The sequence below is a fragment of the Thamnophis sirtalis genome, unplaced genomic scaffold, assembly GCF_051295495.1.
Source record: "Thamnophis sirtalis isolate CommonGarterSnake01/CBP01778 unplaced genomic scaffold, rThaSir2_p1.2 scaffold_3, whole genome shotgun sequence".
NCBI classification, from domain to species: domain Eukaryota; kingdom Metazoa; phylum Chordata; class Lepidosauria; order Squamata; family Natricidae; genus Thamnophis; species Thamnophis sirtalis.
Window position 1 is genome coordinate 37,620,263 of NW_028261383.1, and position 12,613 is coordinate 37,632,875.

A 12,613-nucleotide genomic window follows, 5' to 3' on the forward strand; every position below is an offset into this window, starting at 1 on the left:
AAAAGTATTCGCTCACCTGCCTTTACTCGCATATGAGCTTACTGTAAGTGACATCCCATTCCTAATCCGTAGGGTTCAATATGACGTCAGTCCACCCTTTGCAGCTATAACAGCTTCAACTCTTCTGGGAAGACTGTCCACAAGGTTCAGGAGTGTGTTTATGGGAATTTTTGACCATTCTTCCAGAAGTGCATTTGTGAGGTCACACACTGATGTTGGATGAGTTTACGTGGCCTACCACTTTGTGGCCGAGTTGCTGTCGTTCTCAAACACTTCCACGTTCTTATAATACAGCTGACAGTTGACTGTGGAATATTTAGGAGCGAGGAAATGTCACGACTGGATTTGTTGCACAGGTGGCAACCTATCACAGTTCCACTCTGGAATTCACTGAGCTCCTGCGAGCCATCCATTCTTTCACAAATGTTGGTAAAAACAGTCTGCATGCCTAGGTACTTGATTTTATACACCTGTGGCCATGGAAGTGATCGGAACGCCTGATTCTGATTATTTGGATGAGCGAATATTTTTGGCAATATAGTGTATTTATTATGAAACAGGTTCAAGTCTCAAAATCTTGGAATGATGTTTTTCTTCTCTGGTCCATTACCCAGGTCCTTCATTCTTCACAGTTGGGGCTGTATTTTTTTAACGATTTTACAAAACAGTAGAGCAACATACGCATGGACAACTGGCTGCTGTCATAGTAGCCTATAACTCTTGCACTCTAACTTTAGGAACTCTCTTCTTTGTTAAAAATCACAAGTTTCTCAAATCCAGTCTGTTCTTGCTTTGATTGGCCTGGGAAAGCTAATAGTGAAATGGTTCTAGAGCAGGGGGGGGGTGTCAAACTCGCGGTGTCACATCGTCACATGATGTATCATGACTTTGTCCTTTGCTAAAAGCCACGGTGGCCAGTGTGTGACGTATCCGGCTCGTGGGCCGCAAGTTTGACACCCTTATTCTAGAGGTTCACAACGAAGAATGTTTATTTGGTGGCCCATGGAACATCTGTTGCTTATGCAAATTGAAGAGCCAGTTTGGTGTCACGGTTAAAGGCACTGGATTGAAAACTGGGAGCCTTGAGTTCTAATCATGCCTTAGGCACAAGGCTAGCCAGGACCCAAGTCAGCCTTTCCAAACCACTTCCCAAAAAAATTTCAACCCAGCTATGTGGACTTATCTCTGTAGTCTCAGAGACCACTCCAATACACAGACAATCAAACCTTCAGTTTTTAAGGAATGTATGTCAATGGTTTATGCCCTATCATAATGAAGCGTTCTGTAAAAAATTTTTGGGCGAAAGATGCATTAGTTACTCGTTCAAATTCCTTGACTTACACAAGTAAGTGTACACAAAATGCCTATCAATAGGACTTTAGTGACCTTACATTCAAAGACAATTAGCTGCCCAGTCACTTGGAAGGGCCCTTGTGCAGCCACAGCGCCTGTCCCCAACTCCCTAAAATCGGTATTCTGGTATCACATGACTGCCCTCTGCTGGGCATTCCTATAAAACTATACATTTGGTTTTTAAACAGTTGCAGTTTGCGCATCTAACTTCAGCCATTTTTGTCTTCAATCAAACTACCGTAACTAAACTGTTCCACTAAAAACTCCATTTCCTATCTTTCCTTAATGGAAATAAACACAGGTTCATAGTAATAAGGCTATGAAGTAGGTTTAAAAGACCAGTTAGTTTTGCTGGAGCCCTTAAATGTTTCCATTACTGTCAAATATTTGGGATCCGTTTAGATATATCGTGACTTGTCTGTTGACTCTTCCATGAGTCCTGGCAAAAGGGCAGCCCTGTCCTTGGTGCATTTGTTTAAATAACACCACCGCAAAGTTCGGAGTTCACTCAGCTTTGTCAGAGGCACATGTGTGCAATACAGGTAGTCCTCGGCTTATGACCACAGAGCCCAAAATATGTTGCTAACTGAAACATTTGTTCAGTGAATGTTGCCCCATTTTACAACCTTTCTTGCCATACGTGGTTAAGTGCAGTTTACTAAGTTAGTAGCACAGTTGTTAAGTGAATCTGGATTTCCCTTTGACTTTGCTTGTCAGAAGGTCACAAAAGCTGATCACGTGACCCCAGCCAGGACACTGCAGCCGTCATAACTATGAATCAGTTGTCAAGCATCTGAATCTTGATGCTGCAACAATTGTATGAAAAACTGTCGTAAGTCACTTATTTCACTGCCATTGTAACTTGGAGCAGTCACTAAATGAACTGTTGTAAGTCAAGGACTACCCGTATAACATATTCCTTAAAACTCTGGGGGTTGGGATATGCTTCAGCTAAGCAATATATATACCAGCGCTTTGTTCTGCAGGGTGGCAGAAAAGACTACAGGCTAATTCTGCCCACGGGCTGAAGTTCGGTCCTGGCTGACTCATGGTTGACTTCTACCTTTCCGAGGTATGTATGTATGTGTGCGCGTGCGCACACACACACAGAGAGATATGAAATTAAATCACAGAGTGGGTAGAGAAGCCCACTTTAGAAACTTCATCTCAAAGACTATAAATCAATTTTGGACAAGTAATTTTATTTCAGTCCACCCAACAGATTTCCTCCGAGGACAGAAATTCACTAGCAGCCTGCAGTTGTTTCAGATAACAACTAGATACAAGACAGTGGTGCATGGTAATCATTTTCAGGCTTTCTTTTCCACGCTGGGCTCATGCCGCACGGCAAGGAAGAGCTGCCTGCCTCAGATCTAGCTGTAAGCCTGGGGGAAAAATCCAGCTCTTTTGGCAACTTCTTAACAGCTGATGCTTGTCTGACTGGGAGAAGCAGCGGATAGATCCCTGAAGGGGCGGGCAGCCATGACAGTAGAGTCTCTTTCTCTAGCCTGCTCAGAATGCCTCTCGTCTTGTCTTACCCTTAAAGGCTTATTCATACATGGTAGCAGGAGGAGGAGGTATGAGTCCAGCAGCTGTCACACGTCGTTCGCTTACCAGGAAGTTGAAAGTAGCACAAGCATTAGGCTGTGGAGCCAAAGAGATGAGAAAGAATAAAAGACTAGCACAGTTGGAAAGAACCTTGGAGGCCTTCTACTCCAACCCACTGCTCAAGTTCAAGTTGGGTCCAAGTTCAAAGCCAACCAAAGGAATCAATGCGGAGAAAAAGATGAGAGTCTATTTTTATTGCTACTCATGCTTTAGGGAATCATAGTGAATCAACCAATGCATATGGAGGAAAATAGGATAGGATAGGATAGAATAGAATAACAGAGTTGAAAGGGGCCTTAGTGGTCTTTTAATCTAACTCCTTAGGCAGGAAACTCTATACTATTTCAGACAAATGGTTATCCAATCTCTTCTTAAAAACTTCCCGTGTTGGAGACAAGTTGCTCCACTGATTGTTCTAACTGTCAGGAAAGAAAAGAGCAATACAAATTCCATTGCAAAATGCCAAAGGCATCACTGCCAAATTTTCTGGAGCATACAATCCAAGCAAAGACTTCTGGAGATAAAAAATAAGCTCCATGTGCATTTGTGTGCACAAATCATGAGGACTAGAATGCTAAGCATGCCGAACACTGCAGCAGGCAAGATTTCATGCTGCCTGTGCGAAGAAGAAGAATCTTTTTGCTATCTGCTTCTTCCTGTCCTTAACCACACACCATCTCTTACCGTGCTTTGTACTTCCACAGCGATTCCGCGTTGCTGCAAACATTTCAGGACATCTGGATCCAGCCTCTCTACTTTGGCTCCCGTTCCCAGGACCACAATTTCTAGGACAACCAACAGGAGAAGGCAGGGAAGGATGGTGAGATGAGGTTTCCTCCTTAAGGCCGAAATTTACAAAAACCCTCTTAAAACCCAGCCCAAGATTCACAGTTACTTTGTACCTATTTTGGGCTCCAGCATATAGAACAGAACAAGACTCTCTGGAATAATATCTTTGTATGTGCCAACCTGGAATTTGAAACAAAATAATAAAAGACAAAACTCTTCCGATAGTGAATACACAGCGTAACAAAAAAGCAGTGTTTCTCAACCTTGACAGCCAGAATTCTTCAGCGGCGTGTTGAAGTCCACACATCTCAAGTGGCCAAGATTGAGAAACATTGCTTTATTTATTTTTTAAGAGTTTATTTATACATTTTATCTTTACATACGTAAGTGCTTTGTGAACAATGTATTGTCTGAATCAATTTGCTTACATAACAGTACTTTTCCAATCCCTAATCTCTACCTCTATTATCCAACAAGAAACACTATTTTAGATGGGCTACATGATCTCTGAAGCTGAGCGGGAGTTTTATGCATTAAAATACATACAAGTTCCCATTAAAAACATTATTTTATGTGAATCACAAACTGGCATGTATGGATGCTTCTTATTAAATGATACTCATTCAGCAGCCTGTGTTGGGTTCACCGACAAAAATGCGCTGAGAAAACCGTCAATTCTAAATCGCGCCGACGAATGAGCGCAGAAGCGCGCCAACAACAGCGCACCGACAGAAGTGCGCTCTAAACCTAAACCTAACCCTAAACCTCACCCTGAACCTAACCCTTACCTTAACTTAAATCGCGCTTCTGTCAGCGCACTGTTGTGGGCGCGTTGATGACGTTGTGGTTTTCACGCCACGGTTTCATCGGCGCACTTTTGTCATGCGTGCATTTGTCGGGTCACGCCTGTGTTGGTATTAAATGAGTGGTAATTATAACTGATCGTAGAAAATCTCATTGTTGCAGTGACCTCGTGGTCACATGATCACAATCCAGGTATTCAGCGACCAGCCCAGATTTCTGACTATCAGTGTCCCTCTACCATGTGAACATACTTGGCAGCTTCCCACAAGCAAAGTCATTGGGGAAGCCAGCAGGAAGTCAGTTCATGAGGCTCTTGCTTAATGACGGAACTGCTGGAACTGCCATCACAAAGCAGTGTCATCCTGTACATTGGCCATTACAAAAATATTGCTTAGTAATGCAAGTTCCCATCATTAAGCAAGGACTCACTGTAAGTGGATGTGAGGAAAAAATATATTAAAATTATAAAATATATGTATATCCTGAACTGAAAAGATTCTGTATCTCTATTAAGAAATCAAAAAACTTACATTCCACTGCAGGATGGCTTGTGGCAAAATAGCGCAAGGGCCTACCACTGTGTTCCCATTGATGGAGAAACCAAAATTAGTGCAATTTTCAATAAACATAATGTTTGGTGAGTCTCTCTCCAAACGATGGAGTGTTGTTTTCTGGAGATGCTCATCATCGGAAGGTGTGAGGCGATGATTTCGCTGAGGCTGCCTGAAACTGAACACAGAGAGCGTAAGATAATGAGAGTAGGCCTGACCAATAAGTCAAGACAACAGTTAACCATTACACATTTACTGGATGTTACATGAACCATTCTAAATGGAAAACTGAAGTGCTTCCATCTGGGATTGACCCATATCCAAAAAGGACAGGCAGAACAATAACCTTGAACATTTGTTAAAGTTCGGTGCTTGATAGAGGAGTAAAATTGTGGCCCAGTTACAAATAGTCCTCAACTTGCAACAATAATTGAGCCCCGTTTCGGTTGCTAACTGTGACATTCATTGAGTTTTGCATCATTTTACGACCTTTCTTACCATAGTTGTTAAACTGAACCATTGAAGCTGTTAAGTTAGTAACATAGCTGTTAAGTAAATCAGGCTTCCCCATTGGCTTTGCTTGTCAGGTGATTGCAAAACAGGATCACCTGACCCCAGGACACAAACCGTCATAAATATGAGTCAGTTGCCAAGCGCCTGAACTGTCATCATGTGACCATGGCGATGCGGCAATGGTCATAAGTGTGAAAACTGGTGATAAGTCACCTTTCTTTTAGTGCCATTGTAACTTCAAATGGTCACTAATCAAATAATGCTGTAAATTGAGGACTATCAGTGGAAAAAATTGCATTTAAATTACAGTAGGCAGAAGATTATTTGCCTTGCCTTCTTATTTTAATCCAAAATAATTTACATCCCTTTACTGTAGTTTTCCCAACCTCAGCCATTTTAAAATGCATGGACTTCAACTGCCAGAATACTCCAGCCAATTTTTATGAGGGTAAATGCTCTGGACAGAATGGCATAATTAAATAATTTTGGTGCTCTCCCTTCTGTAAGGTTCAACTACCCTATTATGGTTGATACTGCTGGTTGCTCAATGGGTTTAAAGCTCTTGAAACAAGTGACACTTAAGGACCTATCAAACAAGGCTTTAGCTTTTCAAGGTACAGGTAGTCCTCAACTTACAACAATTCATTTAGTGACTGTTTAAAATTACATCACTGAAAAAAAAGTGACACATGGGGCTTATGACCATGTTTCACACCTGCGACCATGACAGCATCCGCAGGATGACGGGATCAAAATTCAGATGCTTGGCAACAGGTTCATAATGTATGACAACTGCAGTGTCCCAGCGGTGTGTGTGTGTGTGTGTATGATGTGGTCCCCTTTTGCGACCTTCTGACAAGCAAAGTCAAGAGGGAAAAAGCCAGATTCAGTTAACAATTGTGTCACTTAATTTACCAACAGCGCTGACTCACTTAACAACTGTGGCAAGAGAAGTCATAAAACGGGGCAAAACTAATTTAAAAATGGTACTGCTTAGCAACCGAAATTTGGGGATCAATTGTGGTTGTAGGTTGAGGGCTACCTCAAATGGCTTTGAAAAGTGTGTGCTGGTAAAACAGTGTAACGCACCCACTTCCAAACTCCCAACTCTTGCACAGCGCCTTTCCTTTTCCTTCCCAGTGGATTCCTCTGCATCCTGACAGGCGGCAGATCTCCAGCATCAAATCCGATTTTAAATTCAGACTCCAACATAATGTACAAACCTAACCAGAACGGTTGCCGGGATACTTTCAACTAAACCAAGCCACTTTCCTTTTTCCTTTTTTTGGTTCCCTGCACCTCCTCCTCAAGAGGGAAAAAAAAAAGAGATTTAATTCCCCCTGCAAGCCAAGCTTCTACTATGAGGGGTGGATTTCACAGCCACACGTGCAAAGAGTTTGCTCAGCCCCCGTCAAGCACGGAAAAGTGCCCTCCCGCCTTCTCGGGGACAGGCTCCTTCCGCTCTTCCCAGGATCGACCCGGCTTCTCCCGAGCGGCCCTAAAGGAACCCGTCGTGCTTCAGCCAAGGTCAGCACCCCGGAGCCACAGACATACACACACACACAGAGCCCCTGGCATTTATTTTGCGGGAACCTCAGCACCAGGCTGGATCCCGGGCGGAGAGGCGAGGAGCGGAGCCTCCCCAGCGCGAGCCGAAACGCAGCTGCCCGGGTGCAAAGGGGCGACGGGCGCTATTCGGCTGCAGCCACAGGGCTACACTGACCTGCGGGCGAAAAAAGCCGGCCTTGCTCTCCAGACGAGAGACGAGCCCAGCGACCGGAGGGCAGCCATGAGAGCGGCGGGAAGACTGGGCGGGGCCTTGCCGACGATCGCCCTCTAGTGGTCGTCGGAGCGACGACGCGCAGCTGCCCGTGCCGCCACGCTCCACTTGTCCAATCAGTCAGTCAGTCAGAATCGAACTGGAATAGAAATGGAAATAGGAATAGAATTCTTTATTGGCCAAGTGTGATTGGACACACAAGGGATTTGTCTTTGGTGTATATATGGACTCAGTGTACATCAGTAGTAGTCAACCTGGTCTCTACCGCCCACTAGTGGGCGTTCCAGCTTTCATGGTGGGCGGTAGGGGTTTTGTCTGATATTGAAGCACTTTCCTTTTTTAAAATTTCATTGACTTAAAAAAAAAATTCATAGCATTATTTAAAAACATTTTCATTAGGTTTTCAAAAATTCACCATTATTGTGGAACCGGTGGGCGGTTAGAAAATTTTACTACTAACAGAGATACAAAAGTGGACGGTAGGTATAAAAAGGTTGACTACCCCTGGTGTACATAAAGGAGAATAAAATACATTTATCAAGCATAAATAAAGATACAACGCTTAGGGATAGTCAAAGTTATTAATAAGCTGTCAAAGCATACTAGTAAACAAATAAAACAATATAAATTAAAAGATACAAGCAACATGGTTATAGAAATGGGAAGCGATATATACTAGGAAGGAAGATAAGAAGAACAGTAATACAGCCTTAGTAAATTATTTCACAATGTTGTGGGAATTAGTTTTTAAGCAGAGTGACGGCATGGGGGGGACTGTCCTTGTTTCCAGGGACCTAAGGGACCTTGGAGGTCTTCTAGTCCAACCCCCTGCTCAAACAGGAGACCCTATATACCATTTCAGATAAGTGGCTGTCCAGTCATTTCTTAAAAACCTTCAGTGATGAAAAAGCCACAATTTCTAGAGGAAAGTTCTTCCACTGGTTAATTGTCTTCACTGTGAGGAAGTTTCTCATTAATTCCAGGTTGCTTCTTTCCTTGATTAGTTTCCATCCATTGTCCTGTCTTCTGGATGGAAACTTTGGAGACCAACCTATTCTTTGGGGAATTGGTTGAACCCCTCTACTTTGTGGCAGCCCCTCAAATACCGAACACATTCTTATTCCCACTGAAGAAGGCGGTGCTACAAAGGCTGGTATCTAATAAAAGTAAGTCCTCAACTTAGAGTTACGAAGTTCATTTAGTGGCCATTCAAACTTACAACGGCAGACTTATGACCGTTTGTCACACTGCCATTGAAGCATCCCCATAGTCACATGATCAAAATTCAGCTGCTTGGCCACTGGTTCATATTTATGACGGTTTCAGGGTTATGTGAAATGAATCCAAGTTCCCCCATTGACTTTGCTTGTCGGAATCCAGCTGGGAAAGTCGTAAAATGGCAACCACGTGATCCAGGGATGCTGTGATCATTGTAAATACATGTTGATTGACAAGCACCCGAATTTTGATCATCATGACTGTGGGGATGCTGTGACAGTCATAAGAGCAAGGACCGACCGATCATAACTCGCTTTTTCCAGTGCCATTGTAACAGTCACTAAACAAATGGTTGTAAATCAAGGACTACCTGTATCATCTGCTTCTTCTTCTTTTAACGACCCCATAATCTTTTGCAGGGTGGAGTCTGGGCAACTGAAGCAGAAATGTCTCCCTCAAGCACCTACATTAATTCTCGCCCAAGGTTTCTTTCTTGTGCTACCACCAGATGGAGCTGAGTTGTATGGATAAGGAAACATTAAATGAAAGAAAACAAAAGAGTAATTTTAGATGTGTTTGGACTGGTTTTACGACTATTGAAGTGCTGGGGACTTACCAACTAATGGTACCACTAATGTCTGGAAAACATGGAAATGACAGCCACTGTAAAAACTTTCACTTAGTTGAATCTTTTATTTATAGCAAGAAGATGCTAAATATCCGTAGTATAGTTATATATTTTGCTTTATTTTTTAAAATATGCCAAGGCGGTTTCCAGTGCTTTCATAATAGACTGAAATCACAAAGGCTGTGCTTTTAAATATAGCAATAAAATTAATTCAAATATAAAATCCAACTTACCAAGAAAAAAAAATCCAATCAACCAAAGGGAAATCCAGGCCCAGATAAAAAAACAAAAGTGGTTTTTCAGTTGTAAATGGAAGTCAATTTGGTGAAGTGGTTCAGGTGATGGCCTACAAACCAGGAGATGGTGAGTTCTAATCCTGCCTGAGGTATGAAAGCCAGCTGGCTATCTTTGAGCCACTCACTCTCAATCCTATTCACAGGGTTGTTGTGGGGGGAAATAGGAAGAGGAAGGAATATTATATATATTTACCGCCTTGAGTTACTTATAAAGTAATAAAGGCAGGATAAAAATCTCACTGTGTTTCATCACATTATTCATTTTATTTAATTATGAAACATACCTTACTTATTATTTTGCACTGTGGGAAGGAAACTTCACCAAGACAGTTTTGTATTAGGAAGACCAGTACAGCCCATAACCAAACTGGAAGTCACTAGAATAACAAAGCCAGCATACATTCTAAAAGAAACCTCCTGAGAATAATTACTAGGATATCAGGACAATTAGAAATAGCTGCAGAGTAGAAAATAATACAAAAGACCTAAGAAGTGCAAGAAGAAGTTACCTTTAAGAGAGGAAAAGGTCAGAGTGATAACAAAGACTGATTAGCTCAGGACGAAGATGTAAAAATAGGAAATACAGTAGAAGACACTAGGGCTCATCCCTGCTCCATGGGAATTACTTTAGGGCAGAGGAATAACAAAACGCAAGACAGGATTAGAACCATTAGTAAAGAAAGGCACACACAAAAAAGTGATAAAACAATAGTACAAAGAAAACAAAAGGACTTCAAAGAGGAAAATGGTATAAAAATGTACACTTACTGTATATCAGGGTCAGCTCACCCGTGACCCGTCAAAAGGGCGAATGACAAAACCGCGCCCGACTAAACCGTGTCGCTGACGTCATCAACGCGGCGACAACAGCCAGTGCGGAGAAAGAAGGGCGCTTTAAATAGCGCTTTGAAAGAAAGCCGATTCAACTTAAGGTAAGGGTTAGGGTTAGGGTTAGGGTTAGGGTTAGGGTTAGGGTTAGGGTTAGGTTAAGAGTTAGGGTTAGGTTAAGAGTTAGGGTTAGGTTTAGGATTAGGTTAAGGGTTAGGTTTAGGGTTAGGATTAGGTTTAGGGTTAGGTTTAGGGTTAGGGTTAAGTTTAGGTTTAGGGTTGACAGCGTGCTTCTGCCTCTGCGCTGTTGTCGCCCTGTTGATGACGTCAGCGACGCGGTTTAGTCGGGCGCGGTTTTGTCGTTCGCCCTTTTGTCGGTGAACCGAAATAATTATCCTGAAATAATAAAGGCAGCTTGTTCAATCCTAAATTCATTTATCAGCTGGTGACGCTCTCCCAGCCGGGAAATCCAAACCCGCGGAGGAAACCTTTTTTTCCATTTAACAGCACTAAGAAATTGAGGTATATACATATTGTAGCTTGCTGCTCTGCTGTGTAATCCTTACAGCAGACCTCAAAAATCTGTTTGGTTGAGATTGGCAAGTTTCCTTTTTCCATCCTTCTAGCCCAAATTTCCTCCAAATTGGGGTCCCCTGGATAAGTGGCACCCAGAATTTTCCTACATTTTAGAGGCACTGGTTTAGAGAAGGCTGTTTTAACTAGGATACCATGCCATTAAATGTCTACCTATATTAGGTAAAGGTAAAGGTTCCCCTCACACATATGTGCTAGTTGTTCCTGACTCTAGGGGGCAGTGCTCATCTCCATTTCAAAGCCGAAGAGCCAGTGCTGTCCGAAGATGTCTCCATGGTCATGTGGCTGGTATGACTAAACGCCAAAGGCGCAGAGAAAGCTGTTACCTTCCCACCAAAGGTGGTCCCTATTTTTCTACTTGCATTTTTTACGTGCTTTCGAACTGCTAGGTTGGCAGAAGCTGGGACAAGTAACGGGAGCTCACTCCGTTACGCGGTGCTAGGGATTCGAACCGCCGAACTGCCGACCTTTCTGATCAACAAGCTCAGCGTTTTAGCCACTTTAGCCACCGCGTCCCTACCTATATTGTCTATTGCCAAATGTCTGCCTATTTTATTTTGATGTAGATACTAACTTCACACAGATGGTGAATGCATGACATACACTGTACTCTTACATTGATACTTCTTTTGCTTCTCCAGTTCCAGGATTTGTTTAATTCATTACAGGCAATCCTCGACTTACAACCCATTCATTTAGTGACTGTTCAAAGTTACAACCGCACTGAAAAAAGTGACTCATGTCTGTTTTTCACAATTACGATCATTGCAGCATTCACATGATCATAATTCGAGCGCTTGGCAACTGACATGTATTTAAGACAGTCGTCACGTAATCACAATTTATGACCTTCCCAGCCAGCTTCTGCCAAGCCAAGTCAATTGGGCGGCGGGGGGGGACGGGACTGAATTCGTTTAATGACGGCTTGATTCAATAAACTGCAATGATTCATTTAACAACCATGGCAAAAATAAATCATAAAATGGGGCTCAGCTCACTGAACAACTGCCTTACTTAGTAATGGAAACTTTGGGCTCAATTGTTGTTCCTAAGTCAAGGACTACTTTTATGTAACATTTTTCAAATTATATGCTTTGTTCAATCCTGAGACAAACTTTCAGGCTTGTAGCTTGAAACTTTTTTCTCCCCCTCCTCTTTTTTTTGGAGGCGGGAGAAAGATTGACAAACTGACTGTTTAGTCTCACCATTACCACTGTTTCTAGGTACACTGGATAAACACTGGTCCTATAAGTAACTTGTGATCAACTACAACCTGAGTTGGATTTTTCCTCTGACAGGATTTAGATTCTGCCTATGAGATGGAGAAGGGACGCAGTGGCTCAGGGGCTAAGACCCTGAGCTTGTTGATCAGAATAGTCAGCAATTGGTCAGTTCAAATCCCTAGTGCCGTGTAACCAGGGGTGGGTTTCAACTGGTTCGCAGCGGTCCCTGCAAACCGGTTGGTCGGCGAACCTGGAAGTAAGTAACTTCTGGGAACGGCGAAGGGCCCACCCGGCCGCCCGTGCTCCTTACCCGGTTTTGATGAGTTCTGCGCTTCCACGCATGCGCAGGATGCATATAGTGCCTGCGCAATCCTCCAGGAGCAGCTGGAGCATCGCACAGACGCTAATATGCACGCGTGCGCCGCGTG

At 42.9% G+C, this 12,613-nt stretch overlaps 1 protein-coding gene across 1 annotated transcript; it reads right to left on the bottom strand.

The window, feature by feature from the left end:
- Positions 1–2,534: 2,534 nt before the first annotated feature.
- On the bottom strand, positions 2,535–7,430 carry NDUFAF3 (NADH:ubiquinone oxidoreductase complex assembly factor 3). Its single transcript, XM_087708723.1, has 5 exons — positions 7,342–7,430; positions 5,085–5,283; positions 3,864–3,930; positions 3,646–3,746; positions 2,535–2,997 (listed from the first exon to the last, which is right to left on the bottom strand). Exons 1-5 carry the CDS (start codon positions 7,407–7,409, stop codon positions 2,902–2,904), a joined length of 531 nt encoding a protein of 176 aa, XP_087564849.1. The 5' UTR covers positions 7,410–7,430; the 3' UTR covers positions 2,535–2,901.
- Between the last annotated feature and the right edge of the window lie 5,183 nt (positions 7,431–12,613).